The sequence below is a fragment of the Saccostrea cucullata genome, unplaced genomic scaffold (assembly GCF_032062105.1).
Source record: "Saccostrea cucullata isolate Sc308-1 unplaced genomic scaffold, CSIRO_AGI_Scuc_v1 ctg751, whole genome shotgun sequence".
NCBI lineage: Eukaryota > Metazoa > Mollusca > Bivalvia > Ostreida > Ostreidae > Saccostrea > Saccostrea cuccullata.
In genome coordinates this window covers 64527-84028 of record NW_026918475.1, presented here as the reverse complement: position 1 = coordinate 84028, position 19502 = coordinate 64527, and the positions used below count along the sequence as shown (strand labels likewise).

Here is a 19502-nt window from a genome sequence, read left to right as displayed (position 1 = left end):
CAGTACAATGTTATCAGTTTGATAGATTTTAAAACTGTACGAATTTTCATCAAGTCCCCTCTCCAATTATATTTCAAACATGTACATTATTTTGATTTCGCCAAGTTTCTGGTGTTTAAAGCTGCCATTGTCTTGAAACTAAAATGTGTCACTAATAACCTCAAAAAATTGAAATTTTGTAAAACCTTTGAGAAGGTATTTCCTCTCTGCTTTTAAATTCAAATCCATTGGGGTCAATTGAAGTGGACATTAATGTGCATATGCTGCAGCCCACAAAAGCAGTGTTATTCTTATTGAAACTCATGTTCTTGTAAGTATGAAATTCTGCTCTATTATGAGATTTATTATGAGATTTACCCTTAGGGGGAAACCTATTCTAGAGTACAGATTCTGAAAGGAAAGCTGGCTACTTTACAACAAAGATGAAACAATTTTAACAAAACAAGTGAGCTGATAAAAAAAAATAACACATCATTTATTACATAACTATGATTTATTCTTGATATTTAAACAAATCTATAACAATAAAGGAGTGAGGTGATCATATTTAAAAAGAACGTAAATATCTATATACAGTCTGTAATACACTGCTAGTACTCCCAAACAATGTGGCTTGTCAAAATCATAAGATCCGCACTACTGGAATAGTTTTAGCCTTTCTTATTGCAAATGACCCAAAAACCTAGTAACACAACATTCATTCAAGGATCAATGTTTAATGATGTGAAGTTTTCCAAATTTACAAGAACTTGCAAAATTTTAAGAACTGTAGGTCAATTCAATTCCCTTCTCCTTATAATAGATATTTTATTGCACAGTTATTCTACTCAATTTAGATATGAATATCCTTATAAATCAGAACTTTACTTTCTACATCATTTAAAAAATTGCTGCATAAGCAAAATGTATGTCAAAAGCGAAAATATACAGTGCAATTGCCCTATCCAATAAGGACCAAACTACAGAAAAAAATATAACATGTGGAAATAGAATAAAATAATCCTGATGTGATATGGAAAACAAAGCACTGCCATGTACATTCTCCCCACTTCTTCCCAATATCTACCAAGAACTACATACATAACACAATAAACATAATTTATGTGTAACAATGGAAATGCTTAAACATCATTCTGAAAAAGTGTCAACATTCCAGGGAGATATAACTATAGCTGATTAAACATAATCAATGATATCAAACACGTAGTCACACAATGAACATTCAGAAAGAACAATTTCACACATACACACACACACTCGGCCAAATGAAGTATACATCACAGACGAAATGAAAAATACATTTAAAAATATACTTTTCCCATTTAGTTCATTGAAACTGTAGATCAGAACCCCCCCCCCCCCCCCAATACCCAAGTGTTGTTGAATTCAACAATTTTGCTTTGAATTTTTTGGTGAAGTATTTCCTTTTTTTTTTTCAAAATGAGGTGTTGGGACTGCCACCTTTTCCTGTCATTTGAAAGGTGAAAAGAGCACTATCTTCTAACAAAACAATATCATTATTTGTGGATCTGTTCATGAGTGCTCTGCCAGTTTGCTTTGTTGAAGTGATGGTTTCCTAATTGTAGCTATGGCCTCTGGGGTTGGAATGGCATCCCCTGGGGGTTCCTGTAATATCATGTTCTCCTGGGCAGCAGGTGGTAGTTTAGATCCTCTCATCTTGGCCTTCGTCATGTTGTATTCTCCTGAGTCAAAGTACTTATTCTGTAAAAAAAAAAAAATACATGTATAATCATGTCCTTGTATCAATATAAATCTTGTGTATGTATAAATTTATTACAGTATTTACATGGCTTAAGTCAAGTTAAGTGTAATTCAACATTTCTACTATAATGAAAAGTGGCAATACATGTATCACATTTTTTCTCAACAAACCTCCTGAATCTTTCAAAATATGAAGGATTAAAAATCTAACAAAGCTAGCAGAGAATGCTTAATTGAAATATTGAATTCTAACATTGAAAATGATATCAACCTCTTACACTTGATTAATATCATGCTTTGTATTGAGTTAAAATAAGGGTTTGACACTAACATTTTTAGGCTTTAGCCTGGCACTAGCGCTTCTTTACTTTTACTAGTCAGCACCCAATTTAATGAGTCAGTCCAAAAACATTTTTTAAAAACATAAGTAATCAAAGATTACGAATCTCACCTCGACGAATGTTATCAGTGTAAGTAATGCAAAGCTCACATCATATTTTCTTAATATCTAGTATTTATCCCAACAACAATATTCTTGCAAGTTGTGTTTAACCCCTTACATGGCATATACCGTAATTTCGGGATTATAGGTCGATGGGGTATATAAGTCGAAAGGCTCATTTTCAGCCTTAATTTTTGAAAAATCCTAAGATAGGACGAACTTACTATATAGGACGAGGCTTTGTTTCCCATTTTCTAAAGATTCTTACGCAGAAACAACGTATCAGAACAGGTAAACCCCTAAAATTACCGGGGTTATTCGTGACATGAACGTATCAAGAAAATAAACACGTATTTTAATGAGTATAGCATTTAAATAAAGTTTTTTTTAAAAAAATGTAGTTAAAACTTCTTTAAATTGTGTTACTTCTTATTTTTCTCCAACTTGCCTGTTCAATGCCGCCGTAGTTTCACACTGTTGTTAAATCAGATGCATAAATAAAACGTAAATACATTATTACTTTACAGTTATAGTTCGGGAAATACTCGAGACCAAAGAATAGTAATTCCGATTTCAGAACTACGAAAGCCAGATAGGCTCATTTCTGAGAAGATAAAAAAAAATTAACTCGTTATAATGAGTTAATTATCTCGTTATAACGAGTTAGTATCTCGTTATAACAAGTTAATTATCTCGTTATAACGAGTTAGTTATCTCGTTATAACGAGTTAGTTATCTCGTTATAACGAGTTAGTTATCTCGTTATAACGAGTTAATTATCTCGTTATAACGACTTAGTTATCTCGTTATAACGAGTTAATTATCTCGTTATAACGAGAAAATTAACTCGTTATAACGAGAAAATTTTCTCGTTATAACGAGTTAATTTTTCTCGTTATAACGAGTTAAAAACTCTAAAGTTGATATATGTAAGTAATAAGAAGTATTGCATATAAAATCGAGTCGATCAACTTTGTTTAAAGCGTGTATGATAAATATTTCATTGAAAAAAAGCAAACTAGTTTTGTTTTTGTTTTTTTCGAGGGGTTGTGTCTGTGATTGTAGTTCGTTTAATTATAAACGATGCAGTTTATTTGTATTGTTTTACTCAAAAAAAAAAAACAAAGACAAATACGTGTATACGGAACCTTATGACTGCCTCGTGATTTTGTGTTATGAGTGGACAGTAGCCCCCGAATTTTACGCGTGCCCAAGACCTAATTGCTGATGTCTCCATACCCCCCTTTTTCAAAACATTTCTGACTCTAAAAATAATATATATCACACTGTAAGTGTATATAAGATATGTTGCGTAACTAACGCCTGCCTTAGCTTGCCATTATAATGCATTAATTAAGAAATTAGACATTGATTATGGAAGCTATAAGGTCATCCAAAAGTTAAACATATATAAAAAAAATAGTGTGATTTATCGGAGAACGTTGTTATACTTAAATTGCAAAACTTTGAAGCAAGTACATTTGGCCATATATTTTTAATAGTGTGTACTTAGAGACGTTCACGTATAAATGTGTAAATGTGTTCGATTAAAAGATTGCTAATTTTATCAAATTGTGAATATTGACGGCAAGATACTTGTAGTTCGAACAGGATTAATATTATTAAAACCATATTGCAAATTATATTTGCATCTCTTTATCAATTTTAAAGTTAAGTACGACTGATAATTATCAACTAAACTTCAATGGCATTAAAACTACAGCCATTTTAATTCCTATATTGCTATTGATTTGGAAATAAAAGGGCAACTTATTATTTCGTTATAACGAGATAATTAACTCGTTATAACGAGAAAACTAATTCGTTATAACGAGATAACTAACTCGTTATAACGAGAAAACTAATTCGTTATAACGAGATAACTAACTCGTTAAAACGAGATAATTAACTAGTTATAACGAGATAACTAAGTCGTTATAACGAGATCATTAATTCATTATAACGAGATCATTAATTCGTTATAACGAGATAACTAACTCGTTATAACGAGATCATTAACTCGTTATGACGAGATAATTAATTCGTTATAACGAGATACTAACTCGTTATAACGAGATAAGTAATTCTTAATAACGAGATAAAACTAAGTCATTATAACGACATAATTAACTCGTTATAACGAGATAATTAACTCGTTATAACGAGATACTAAGTCATTATAACAAGATACTAAGTCGTTATAACGAGATACTAAGTCGTTATAACGAGATAACTAAGTCATTATAACGAGATAATTAACTCGTTATAACGAGTTAAATATTTTTTTATCTTTTCAGAAATGAGCCTATCCGGCTTTCGTACAGAACAACTTGGACACATTCCTAATAAATTTTATTTAGACATTATTTACCGGTGGACGACAATTACTTCGATGTCCGCCATTTTTATTTTTCTTCTCCAGGGATTTGCTAAAACACGCAAATGACCATTGAATGTATATATCAAGCAACAGTAAAGAATTGAAATCATATTAACACTCTATAGTTTAATTTATAAATTTAATTGAGAGTACATTCACAATTTGACTGTCAACATGAATTTCACGGCTTTGTTTGTTCAATGATGTGGAACACTAATACCCTATAATGGCACGTGGGTTTCTTAATCATGCCCCGCAGGCATTTAAACTATACACAGGTGTTATAACACCTTTGCGTACACAGTGTAAATCCCTTTATCTGTCAGTTAAAAATTCTGTTAGAAGCCAATCTTTGTATCGGTATATTCAAGATAAGTTCGTTTGACCGGTATTACAATTAATTAAAATTAAAAAAAACACAGTAATGACTAGCGTCTTTTTTTTTTGGTAATTAAATTTAGGAATTGAATGGCAACAAATTATTTCACTCACTTTACATTTAAATAAACATAAGACAATAAAAAATATTTAATATACTATTTCAATTTATTGCTACTAATAAATAGTAAAAACACTACAGTTGTGATCGTGAAAAATTTCCGTATTTTAAATTTTGATACGGTTGCGGTTTTACTTTTAGTACACGATCGCGACTTCCTAACTTCACAAAAGGACACCGCATGATGTTAATGGATTATACGTTGAGGAATTATTTAATAGATGAAGCAATGTTGTTTTCCTTTGTCATCAACGGATAATTAATGGAATTTATTTTGTGAAAAAGCTATAGAATAAATATTTTATTGTTTACCGGGGCATTAATTTTTTTGTGAAAAATAATCAAAAAAGTTACGAAAGTGGCACAAATTTGCTTTGAAATTGACGTAAATTTTACTGATTAGGGGGCATTTTTCATAAACTTGAGCCTTAAATAGGTCGAATTCTGTATATTGGGCGACCCCAGCGGTTCTGAGAAAAAAAGTATCGACCTATATTCCGTAAATTACGGTACACATTTCTATGCATGTAGCATGAAAAACATGTATAGTGTAAACAAATATTCATAAATTTGTTAATACTGCAGATATCAAGGACTTCAAGTTCATTGGGATTAATCTGTTCCCAAAACTTTAACCTGGTCTCTTGTATGGAAAATATAGGTCAGATTCAGCATCCAAAGCAAGTCTGATAGTGTCCATCCCTAGATGCATCATCCATGCAAGTTTGGTTCAGGTAGGTCTTAAAGCTACTTGGGAATGAAAATGTAGGTCAGATCCAGCATCCGAAGCAAGTCTTGTAGTGTCCATCCCTAGATGCATCATCCATGCAAGTTTAGTTCGGGTATGTCTTATAGTTACTTGGGAATGAATATGTAGGTCAGATCCAGCATCCGAAGCAAGTCTTGTAGTGTCCATCCCTAGATGCATCATCCATGCAAGTTTGGTCTGGGTAGGGCTTATAGTTCCTTGGGAATGGACCTGCTCCAAAAACTTTAACCTGGTCACTCATCTGGAAAATGTAGGTCAGTTCCAGCATCCGAAGCAAGTCTGGTAGTGTCCATCCCTAGATGCATCATCCATGCAAGTTTGATCCGGGTAGAGCTTATAGTTACCTGGGAATGGACCTGCTCCAAAAACTTTAACCTGGTCACTCATCTGGAAAATGTAAGTCAGATCCAGCATCCAAAGCAAGTCTGGTAGTGTCCATCCCCAGATGCATCATCCATGCAAGATTGGTCAGGGTAGGGCTTATAGTTCTTGGGAATGGACCTGCTCCAAAAACTTTAACCTGGTCACTCATCTGGAAAATGTAGGTCAGTTCCAGCATCCGAAGCAAGTCTGGTAGTGTCCATCCCTAGATGCATCATCCTGCAAGTTTGATCCGGGTAGAGCTTATAGTTACCTGGGAATGGACCTGCTCCAAAAACTTTAACCTGGTAACTCATCTTGGGAATGGACCTGCTCCAAAAACTTTAACCTGGTCACTCATCTGGAAAATGTAAGTCAGATCCAGCATCCAAAGCAAGTCTGGTAGTGTCCATCCCTAGATGCTTTATCCATGCAAGTTTGATCCGGGTAGAGCTTATAGTTACCTGGGAATGGACCTGCTCCAAAAACTTTAACCTGGTAACTCATCTTGGGAATGGACCTGCTCCAAAAACTTTAACCTGGTCACTCATCTGGAAAATGTAAGTCAGATCCAGCATCTGAAGCAAGTATGGTAGTGTCCATCCCTAGATGCATCATCCATGCAAGTTTGATCTGGGTAAAGCTTATAGTTACTTGGGAATGGACGTGCTCCAAAAACTTTAACCTGGTCACTCATCCAGACAAGAGGCCCACGGGCCTTATAGGTCACCTAAGTATTGTGCAACAACTTTCAAACAATTAAATTTGGTTCGTATTTTAAACCAGAGGCCATGAAATTCGCAATTCACAATTTTGAAAGAGGCACCATTGCTTATCATAATTGTAGACTTAGCATGCTTACTCTATTTACTTACCGTAATTTTCGGGTTATAGGTCGATACTTTTTTTCTCAGAACCGCTGGGGTCGCCCAATATACGAATTCGACCTTTCTAAGGCTCAAGTTTACGAAAAATGCCCCAAAATCAATAAAAAGTTACGTAAATTTCAGAGCAAATCTGTGCCACTTTTATAACTTTTTTCATTATTTTACGCAGAAAAATTAATGCCTAGGTAAACAATAAAATATTTATTCTATAGCTTTCTTACAAAATAAATTCCATTAAATTTCCGTTGATGACAAAGGAAAAAACTGTGCTTCATCAAGTTAATAATTCCTCAACGTGTTATCCATTGGCCATCATGCGGTAGCCATCTTGTGAAGTTAGGAAGTCGCTATCGTTTACTAAAAGTAAAACCGCAATCGTATCAAAATTTAAAATACGGAAAATTTTTCAAAATCACAAATGTAGTGTTTTACCATTAATTAATAGATTGATAAATTGAAATAGTATTAATTTTTTTTTATTGTAAAAGTCTCATATTTATTTTAATGTAAAATGAGTGAAATAAATTGTTGCCAGTCAATTCCTAAAAATCGTTTTGAAAGATAGTTTGAAGTTTTACAAGCAATTATGGAAATATACATGCGGATGATAAAAAATTAATTTTATTGATATGGAGTTTTACAAGCAAAGAATTAGTAATAAATGCAGGTTACAGAAATATGATTTAAGCAAGAAATATAATTTTAACTGATATTATAAGGTTTAATAAAAGCTTCTCCGTACACAAGAAGTACACTTAATTACCGCTATACAAAGATTGGCTTCTAACGAATTTTAGTTGTCTGACAGATAAAAGGATTTACACTGTGTACACGCAAAGGTTTCAACACCTGTGTTGGTTTAATACCCGCAGGGCATGATTAGCAAATCCACGTGCCGTTATAGGGTATTAGTGTTACGCATCATTGAACAAACAAAGCCATGAAATTCATACTGACTGTCAAATTGTGGATGTACCGGTACTCTCAATTAAATTTATAAATTAAACTTACAGCGTGGTAATATTATTTCAATTCTTTACTGTTGCTTTATATATACATTCAATGGTCGTTTGCGGGTTTTAGCAAATCCCTGAAGAACAAAAATGAAAATAGCGGACATCGAAGCAATTGTCGTCCACCGGTAAATAACTAACTGAATAAACTATATTAGGAATGTGTCCAAGTTGTTCTGAAATCACAATTATTATTCTTTGATCTCGGGTATTTCCCGAATTATAGCTTAAAATAAGAAACGTATTTACATGTTATTTTTGCCTCTGGTTTAACAAAGTATGAAACTACAGAGGCATTGAACAGGAAAGTTGGAGAAAAAAAAGTAGTAACACAATTCAAAGAAGTTTTAACTACATTTTTTTTAAAAACTTTATTTAAATGCTGTACTCATTAAAATACCTGTTTGTTTTCTTGATACGTTCATGTCACGGAATTGACCGGTAATAATAGAGATTTACCTGTTCTGATACGTTGTATCTGCGTAAGAATCTTTAGAAAACGGGAAACAAAGCCTCGTCCTATATAGTAAGTTCGTCCTTTCTTAGGATTTTTCAAAAATTAAGGCTGAAAATGAGCCTTTCGACCTATATACCCCATCGACCTATAACCCGAAAATTACGGTAATACCCAGAGGTAGATCAGAGTAACATTAAGAGAAAATGCACTTCCACTTTATAACCAGTTGTGCACCTCATCCCAAAGGAACCACTGATCCTGGGGCCACATATTTCAAAATTTTGCAAATTTTATCATAAAATAGTTGATTAATACCAAAGAGCAGATTTCAAAGCATTAATTTATTTTCAGACTATGTACCCCCTCCCCCTCACCCCCATCCCAGGGAGGATGGGGGGGGGAATAAAAAATATGCATTTTGCTAGATGCACCTTTCTTCATCATAAATATATATACTTGGATCACAGGGGCCTGTAACATACTGTATTTGATTTTATGTAATCACTATATGTATACAAAAAGAGAAAGGGAAACAATGTCAGCCCGAATTTACACGGGGTCGATCTCGGAAATATTTCGTATTTCATAGAAAAAATAATGCAGCGAATTAAATTTTACCTAGAATCATACTACAATAAATATTATTTAATAAAACAGAAACCTCATTTATTTATATAGCGTTTAAGTTGGGTAATACTAACTAGATATCCAGTTGTGCGAGTCGATGTACTTTAAGTCGTCCACTAAAACGTGGTAAAATTCGCACATTTTCTCCAGTTTTTAAGTCTTTCCGGAGATGGAAAACACATGAAAATCATCTTTTTCTTTTGTTAATTGCAATTAAAACGTACAACCTCTCCGATTTGAATAAATACAATGGCTTTTTTCGTTCAAGACAAGGCCCGAGCCTAGAACAGACGACATTTTGGAAAAACCCATGATAGGTAAAAAGCGGAGAGTGATTGGTCAGATCTGTTCTAGAAAAGCACTATTGACCAATCACATCTCGCGTTAAATCTTGGATGCAATGTTTAGCGAATTTAGTGGACGACTTAAACTACATCACTTGCATGACAGGATATTGGATTTGCAAAACATGACTTACACGATTCTTAAATGACCGCGATGGTATTTTTATTAAAGAGTGATTATTGCTGAATGATCCCAGGCGTTATTTCACTAAATCCAAGGTATTTTATTGAAAACACGAATCATTTCCGAGATCGACCCCATGTAAATTCGGGCTGACGTTGTTTCCCTTTCTCTTTTTGTATACATATAGTGATAACGTAAAATCAAATACAGTATGTTACAGGCCCCTGTGACTTGGATCACTGGCAAAAAAACCCAGGACCAAAGGAAAGATTTTCAAAGAATTAATGTATTTTCACTACATAATCAATAGAGCCCCACCCTAACACCAGAACCCCTGACCCTGGGGCCATAAAATTCACAATTTTGGAAGAGGCACTCTTGCTTATGATAACTATGTACTAAGTTTATTTAATACTCAGGAGCAGAGAAGAAGATTTTAAAAGAATTAATGCATTTTCACTATATGATCAATACAGCCCTGCCCTAACACCAGAACCCCTGACACTGGGGTCATAAAATTCACAATTTTGGAAGAGGCACTCTTGATCACATAACTATTTACTTACATAGTTTATCTAATACCCAGAAGCAGAGAAGAAGATTTTCAAAGAATTAATGCATTTTCACTATATGGTCAATAGAGCCCCGCCCTAACACCAGAACCCCTGACGCTGGGGCCATAAAGATCAAAATTTTGAAAGAGGCACTCTTGATCAACATAACTATGTGCTTGGTTAGTTTATTTAATACCCAAGAGCAGAGAAGAAGATTTTCAAAGAATTAATGCATTTTCACCATATAATCAAAAGGGTCCCACCCTAACACCAGAACCCATGACCCTGGGGCCACAAAATTCACAATTTTTGAAGAGGCACTCTTGCTCATCATAACTATGTACTTAGTTAGTTTATTTAATACCCTGAAGTAGAGAAGAAGATTTTCAAAGAATAAATGCATTTTCACTATATAACCAATAGAGCCCCGCCCTAACACCAGAACCCCTGACCCTGGGGCCATAAAATTCACAATTTTAGAAGAGGCACTCTTGCTCATCATAACCCATAGATGCTTTGTGCCAAAATTGGTTGAAATTGGTGCAGCGGTTTCAGAGAAGAAGCTGAAAATGTTCAAACGTTAACACACGACGCATGACACACAACACACGATGACGGACGAAAACGGATAGCAATAGGTCACCTGAGTAACTCAGGTGACCTAAAAATGTAGGTCAGATCCAGCATCCGAAGCAAGTCTGGTAGTGTACATCCCTAGATGCATCATCCATACAAGTTTGGTTCAGGTAGGGCTTATAGTTACTTAGGAATGGACTTACTCCTAAAACTTTAACCTGGGACGCCCACGCCAACGCCAGGGGTATAGCATAAGCTCATCTCGACTTCGTCGAGGTGAGCTAAAAATCAATGTTTGGAAACGATAAATTAAAAAATAAATTATTACAATGTACAAGGGCCGTTCAAAAATTACGCTGACTGTGCTATTATTTACTCTTATAGACGTCATATAGTTATGAAATTTCACAGAAATATGTATCTTAAAGATTCCAATAAATTTTGGGCAAAATTTTTGTATTTTAGAAAAATTCTACTAAAATTATCGGTAAGTTGATATCACGGATGGAGAGGTACGGAGCACGACAAAAAATTTGAAGCAAAAGCATGCGGAATTCAAAATTTTACTCATTAATTTTCTATAATTCGCGATATTTTTCGTCAATTTTCTCAAATGTATCTTTGAATTGCTCTGTTATCACGTATCTAGATTTCTGTCATGATATTTGAAGTCCTAACAGAAATATAGTGATTTTTCTCTGATGCGATTCCCGTGAAAACGACTGTGAAAATGACGTCTCCGGAATTGACGGTGCACCACACTTTTGTTAAATTATGTGTAATGCTCGAGATATCGCCAACATAGATCCAAAATATACATAATAAAACATGTAGTAAACTAGGGTATTCATGACATTCATCACAAATAGCTTATTGAAATTTTAGACCGTTAGACCTCTGTAAAAAGGCTATACGGGAGGACGGGAAGAAGATTATCGACGAAAACTTTATCCGGACTGTAAAGAACGTGATTGAGAGTGACCAATGTCACACTATATCTCATAAATACCTGCAATTTTTGGTTTTAAAACAAAAAAAGAATATTTTTTACTTGTTTAATAGATTTTAAGCTTGACAAGAAATGGTGTTTGGATGTTGATTAGATAAGGTAACTCAAACTGTACAGGTACTCTTGGGAAAATGTTGAGAAAATGAAAGCTCAATCACATATTTTTTATAATGCCCGTGACGTCGAAGATTTTGCTGCTCATTGACTTAATGATATGTCCTGAAAAATCACTCAAAATTGATACCAATTCACAACATTTTGATATGAAATTTTGAAGACCATATAAGTAAAGTTTCTTTTACATTATGTGTGACATTTTGCCCGATTATGTCGTCAAATATTTTTTCTGTGCAACAAGTCCGCGTAATTTTTGAACGGCCCTCGTACTTTTAAACTTTTTGGAAAGAAACAAAGCATTTATGGGAAGTGATTTATCTGCATATTCCTTGAAAACTTGTGATCAGGAAGAACGATTGTATTCCCTATCTTGCTTTTTTTTTCTTTAGGCCTATACAGTATACATTACTTCCAAATTGTCCGACATCTTTCTGTGTTATACTAAATCTTGTTTGATTTCATATCAATCAGTCCTAAAATTAAGCGCTGAATTGACTCAGAATTATCTAACTACCCACCAAGAAGCTAGAAAGATAAATTACATGCATAAAATTGTCAAGAATCGAACATAGGTAATTTATTCATTTTGTTTTTCAGAAATTTTTATTGGTCTGTTTTACATGGAATTATATTTGCAAGGGTGATGCGCCCTTCTGGTTGCACAACCCGTAATTTTAGATCTTAACCCTTTGCGTGCGGGAACCCAATATATTGGGTCTGACGTCACAAACGCTTGCGTGCGGGAACCCAATATGTTGGGTCTGAGTCTGGAATTAGCGCTTCGTCACATAAAACGTCATATAAAACGTATAAATGAGCGGTGAATTATTCAGAATCTATCAAAATGTATTATACAACTACAACACATTGAAAACTAGGTAATTAAGATGTGAAAATATGCCAATTATTTGTGAAATTGTGATTTAAAGTGAAGTTGTTTGGAGTTTGTTACGATGAAAGTCAGTCCGCTATTTTTGGAAACAGGGAAAAAACGCGCATGTAATAAATATCTACTAACTTGCTCTGATATATAGGAGAATAAAGAAATAAAACCAAAAAATAGTTAAATATCAATAATTCTAATAAATTTGAGTTAGTAGACTTAAAATTACTTAAAAATTTTCGATAATTTAGCAGAAAAACTCTGGTTAACTTGACTTGACCTTAACCTTGCAAAGTTCTTCCTGTTAAAACGAAAGTAGGATGCACATGCTACATGTACTGAACTTCAGTCTGAAGCATATCGAGAGCTTATATGGTCGGCAAAGGTTTATATTTTGGACATACGGTGGTTATTATTTGTTTATTTGGTGTTTTGTAAGTAGACATACATTACATCGTCTAAATGAAAACAATAATGCGCGAGATTGAACCTGGCAAGTCACAGACGTTTTTCTTTTCCTCAGTGGCTGTGCAAGTTGTTTACATACGACACGTAAATCAAGCTTTGCTTTGAAATAAAGGTTTGAAAAAATAATTTGAAGCATCTTGTTAATTAAAAGTATTTGTTTTTTTAACAATAAATAAACAAATAAATAAGTAAACAATTTTTTTTAATCTAAAGACCCATTTCAAAAATGTTGAAAGATAAAAAAGTTTCCACCTAATAAAAGTAATAAATGTGGAGGACCTGGGACATTGTAGAAAATTTTCCAATCAGTTATTGCATTAATAAGTGAGTGCAAAAGAGATATATAGAGAATATATATATCCATCAACATATTTTTGTGATCAAGCAAAATTAATTCATGATACATGCAGGTATTCGAAATATACACAAAATGAATTTTATAATTGACAATCATTGAGTCAATTAAGTGGCACTAATTACACCTAAAAATTCTGTTTTAAAGCTGCTTGATGTTCCATCTATTTGGGAAAACTTTCAAATATTTTTTTTATAACAGTATATGGTATATTGTAAAATTTTTAGCACAATTAAAAATAAACTTGATTTTTTTCTATATAGTGTCTTCAAATGTAAGCTAGTTATCAGAAAAGATGCATTGATGCATTTGATCATGTGCATATACATGAAAATGGTAAAAAGTGATGAAAAAGTTTTGAAGTGCTGATATTCCCTGAAATGACTGTCATTTGTGTAAACTGTGGTATTTGTTTTATTTCAGTAAGTAATAAAATACCATTTTTTTTTCCTTGATGAGGATTATATAGACTCTCAATAATTTCAAAACCAAAATATGTTCCCTGATCTTTGGTATCTTAGAGTTAGATTTCTTCAAGGCATTAAATATTTACATACCGTACTCTAGTTTGCATGGGACCTTATTAGTAAGTGAAAATAATTGAAACTATATGGATCAGAATTTTTTTTTAAACCAAGTTCAAGAACATGTATCAGGGAGACATTTTCTTTTTCTTTAAAATAGACTTTTGCCAGAATAAAGCATGTGGATTAAATTGCAAACTTCCTCCACTTTTTATTTTTATTTTATTAAACACCAAAAACAGCGAGACTGCCCCAACCTATACATGCACACACAAAATTATAAAATTCACTGGTTAAATAAATGATATCTCTACAGTTTAAAATTAAGATGAATTGTCATTTTTGTAGGCATAAGAAGGAGATCAGAGTCTTTAGAATGAGTAATTTGTAAATAGTATGGATTTGCATGTACATCTGTTCAATAAATTACAATAAAGACTGGGTAATACATGTAGGAATTGTACTTCTCAAACTCAAAAGTATATACTGTACATGTTTTTACCTATTAATATGTAATATATCCTCTAGTTTACAAATTTATATGGCCCAAGAAGCTTTTACATTCCATCCCTTCTAGATATGTAACAGTAAGATAGGTACATTTGATGTAAGAGATAATCATATATGCCTGAATGAATACAGAAAAAAAGCTAAGATTTACTTTTTTCAAAAATGCAAATTCCTGTACAATTACTTATCAACAAAGATTACATTTTGGTCCCCAAAGATATGTTAATTTTTAAAAATGAAAATATTAATAGTTACTTAGAATACAAAGAAATCCCATAGTGGAAATAAAATATACATTTCATTACTGTGTACAGGTTTTTTTTTGCCCCATGTTATTTTCGCCCTTTTGAACTTGTGAACAATTTTGCCCTGTTTTAATTTCACCCAGTCATAGTTCTGTTTAAGAAATTATGAGGTGTAATTTGAATTCGCCCCATTTTAAATTCGACCAATCAAGGAGAGGGTGAAAGGGGCAAAAATAAAACGGGGGCAAAAATTTCCCAGTATACAGTATTAGGAATAATATTTTATGTTGAAGTAAAAACTCAGGCACATTTAAAACTTGTGTAATAGGAAAGGAGAAAATGTATGGTAACTATGGTTGGACCAAGAATTGAACTCAGGAACCCTGCTTCACTAGTCAGGTGCTCTACCCAGGTTGATACCCATAGCACAACCATTACATATCCCTCCTTGAAGTTATCTTTATTCTTGCAGACACAACCCAAGTTCTTATTAGCCCCTGACAGGACTTTCACTTGCAAATCCAGAGGGTTCAATAGCATCATATATGTAACAATTAAGGAAGGAGAAAATGCACGGCTGGACCGTGAATCTAAGAAGGGGCCCCTGCATCACCGGTCAGATGCTCTACTGACTGAGCTTACTTGGCCTATATCCATGACCCATACCATTGGACTTGTATATAACTTAAAAGTATTTCATAATTATATATTGATTGATATTATGGTACATATCTGTCAATTATCATTAACTAAAATCAATTGAAAAAAATCAAAACTGTTATTCACCAGTGACCACATTGAACGAAGTCATTTTTGAAAACATTATAAATGACTGTTAAAGGTGCTTAAATTTCTAAAATTTAAAATACTAGTTTTCCTGCTGGCAATTATTGTTGCCAGCCAGGAATAAAACTTTTAAAATAAATGCCACATTTCTTACAGAGTGAGAAGTACTGTGGGAGGAAAGTTGATGAATATGTAAACTTAACAAATAACATGGAGAAATGCATTTTCTTCAATAAAAGCGAAATAAAAAAAAAGATTTGAGAATTACTAAGAGTATATTTAGGGCTGTTAGATACCAGTCATTAGAAAATAAGACCTCTATAACTTAGTGTAAAAGTTATTATTATTTTTTTTAATTAATTTAACATAATGACTGCTTTAATTTGAAAATGGATAGTAGTAACAGCAATTAGTTCATTGTTGTGCCAATTTGCTCCAAGATTTCCCAACCTCAAAAACTGCATATTCTTTGAGGATCATACTTTCTTATATGATTGCCAATATTTCTTAAAATAATTACTGGTTTTATATTTACAGGCTAATTGAATCTTCAATTTATGCTCTTTTTAGTTAAAATCTGAAAAAAAAATCCATTAACTTAAATCAAAATTCACTTAAACCTACATGAATATATCCCTTACTTAGATAAGTATACAATGACTTTTCACAACATAACGGTTATATATAACATTGACTTTATCAATGAGTTATTGTTTAAATTAATTTTTTTTTTACATAATATTAAACTAATTAGAACTTTTAAAGCAATTGATTTATTTTTTTTCATCAAAGTGCAATATTTTCTCTGAAAAATATAGTTAAAGTGCTAAAAAGTCATTTTAAAATATATTTTTTGAAAATTTGGTTTCCATGGCAACATAAAATATTAGATTTTTAAAAAAAAATATTATAGATTAACAAAACACAACATTTGCTATATATTTGCCAAATTTCAAGCAAATTGGTTGTCAATAATTTTAGATATTTGCATTTTAGTACACCATTGTGATAATTTTGTTGATATTACAAAACAACTCAGTCCTGAGGTTACTGTGCACGTAAAACAAGTCAGCACACAAAGGGTTAAAAGACTGGAAACAGAAAGAATATGGTTGCAGGGAATTTATTTAAAAAAATTTCAGACGAAAATACAAGCGGATGTGACCGAGCAGACTGACTTTGAAAAATCCATGATGGCGTCGATGGATACCTTTGTTTATTATTAGGTAAGGGTATAATTTTTTATTAAAAGAAAATTAAGTAACGTCAGGTGCCTGTGGTCTGTTTAGACTAATTAGCCACAGATTTTATTACTACGAATGAAAATGTGTTGGTCTGAGACTAACATACTAATGGCAATGTCAAACCCTGAATATCATTTGACATGGATTACAACACATGTATAACAAAATATCAATTTTATTGTCCTGTACCCCAGCCCCACTTGATACGGCACCTTAATTTAACCACTATTGACCTATACTCAATTCTATACATCATATGCATGTATAATGTTCTGAACATGCAATATTTACAAAAGTTCATAAATCATTCTGTTTTTCTTAATCCCTTCTTTATTACTAGATCCCAATGCTTACCTTTTGAAGCCTTTTTGATAATAAGGCAGACCCTCCCACACCTGGCTTCATATTTGGATACTTTTTCCTTAATTTATCTTCTTCTTGTTTCATTTTTTCCTGAAAGACGAAAGGTACCACATTTTCATTAGTTCAGATATTATACAATTATATCTCAGTATAGATAGTTTGCAATCAGATATACTAATATCATTATTTGTGTGGCATTACTTCTTTGTACAATTTGAAGGCATTTTTAATGCATTTTTTTATTCTAGATGGATGAAAATGAAATTATAAGAAAAGAATTTATAACAAATCAATTTATTATTAAGTATAAACTGGGATTGGAGCATTTTAGTGTCCTATTCTTTTATAACCCTCTTTTGGCTTTCACAAACCCTAACTGAATGTAATCAAATGAATATATAGTTGTATCCACTGTAACCTTGAGTTACAGACACTTATAGGTTTGATGTTGACAGGTTTCAGAGATATGTTACCTTTACAACTGGATTAAGTACTTATAGGTAAAATCAACATTAATTCCTAATGAAAGCTTTTCAAAAATTAAACAGCCCACTATCCATCTTTTTAAAAATTTTGTAATTTTCAACATGACCATTAAATGGCAAATGCTCATTCAATTGGCAGATATAAACAGTAACTAAAGAGAGAAAGATAAGACTAAAACATAGTTGAAACAGATGTTTTTTTCCTGGGTGAAAATTGCAATGAAAAAAAACAACTCGCAAATTTTTGTGAGTTACAAATATTTTAACTCGCAATTTGGATATTTAACTCATATTTTGCGAGTTGTATATTCAATTCAATTATAGTGAATTTCGAACCCTGTCCTTGGCATATCTTTTTCAGAAATTTAAATGAAAACATAATTAATGAATTCAATCTTAATATTATGTTAGACAGCTGCTGTGTGTCTGTAGCTCGTTGGTAAAAAAAAAAAAGAAAAAAAAGCATGGACGACCAGAGAGCCACCCCACATAAAAAATCTGTTTATTTATTGCACATAAAAAGCTGTGCTCGATTCTGGATTGATTTCTCCAAATTCTTCAGCTAATTTAAGATAGTAGATACACAGCTTTAACTGTTACTGTTATAGAACTTTGAAGACTTGAGAAACCCTCTCAAGATCCGAATTTACTTGCATAAATATATTAAGGTTCTTTCATGGTCGTGATTTTGACTATAATGATGTTAACCGCCTTAAATCACTAAATTTTGAAAGTGACAAAGTAGAGATTCTAAGACTCATTGGCATGGCGCAATCACGTAAACATTACTAACGGAAGCTGATAGCTCGGGGGTAGCTGGTTTGATAAAAACATCATCTCCAGTGGATTTGTCTTTGTTTTCCTCTTTCGTCTCTTCAGGTTTTTCTTGAGAACTCATTTTGTTCGTTTTTAACTGCGCCGAAATAATCAAAATATGGCGATGAACATTTACTCTCGATATTATCCAATGAAATCTGTTGTTACAAAAGTCAATGTACAGTTAATAGCTAATGCGTACAAGGATGTGTGTAAGCACCTATCAATTTTACTGACATTTTCGGTAAATAAAAAAATACGTCATACCTTTAATAATTTTACCGAAATTTTCAGTAAATAAAAAAAATACGTCCTACCTTTGTTATTATTTACGAAAGCCTATTAGGATCAATCTAGAGAGAAAAAAAAATTAAAAAGGCGTAATAACGCGAAAAACCATTCCAAAAGGCGTTATAATGCCTTTAAAAGGCGTTATTACGCCTTTCCAAAAGGCGTTATTACACCTTTCTAAAAGGCGTTATTACGCCTTTCTAAAAGGTCTTATTACGCCTTTCTTAAAAGCGTTATTACGCCTTTCTAAAAGGCGTTATTATGCCTTTCCAAAATAGTTATCATGCTTTTGGAATAACCATTATTTTGCATTTAACAGGCCCGTGCTTTTAATAGCCCCCCCCCCCCACACACACACACACCCTCCACTGGCCAAATTCGTGGGGGGGGGGATTTTATTTAAATGCAATAATTTGTCACAGTTTTACATACTGCAACAACATGTTAAGGAAACAAGAAACCAATAGTTAATTATAATATTTAAACTGTAGCAAGACTTTTCCTCAAAAGTGTGTATGTTTGGAGGGGGGTTACCCCATTCGCACTCGTATTACTGGCCTACATGAAAAGGAATAGGAAAAGGCGTTATCTTATGTTAATAAATATAGAAAGATTTAATTAAAACCATCTTTATTTATGCAATTCTCTATAT

General features: G+C 32.8%; 1 protein-coding gene across 1 annotated transcript; it reads right to left on the bottom strand.

The window, feature by feature from the left end:
• Nucleotides 1-474: 474 nt before the first annotated feature.
• Nucleotides 475-18717, bottom strand: LOC134266710 (cAMP-regulated phosphoprotein 19-A-like). Its single transcript, XM_062748932.1, has 3 exons — nucleotides 18537-18717; nucleotides 17250-17348; nucleotides 475-1722 (listed from the first exon to the last, which is right to left on the bottom strand). The coding sequence occupies exons 1-3, from the start codon at nucleotides 18639-18641 to the stop codon at nucleotides 1534-1536; spliced, it is 393 nt and encodes a 130-aa protein (XP_062604916.1). The 5' UTR covers nucleotides 18642-18717; the 3' UTR covers nucleotides 475-1533.
• Between the last annotated feature and the right edge of the window lie 785 nt (nucleotides 18718-19502).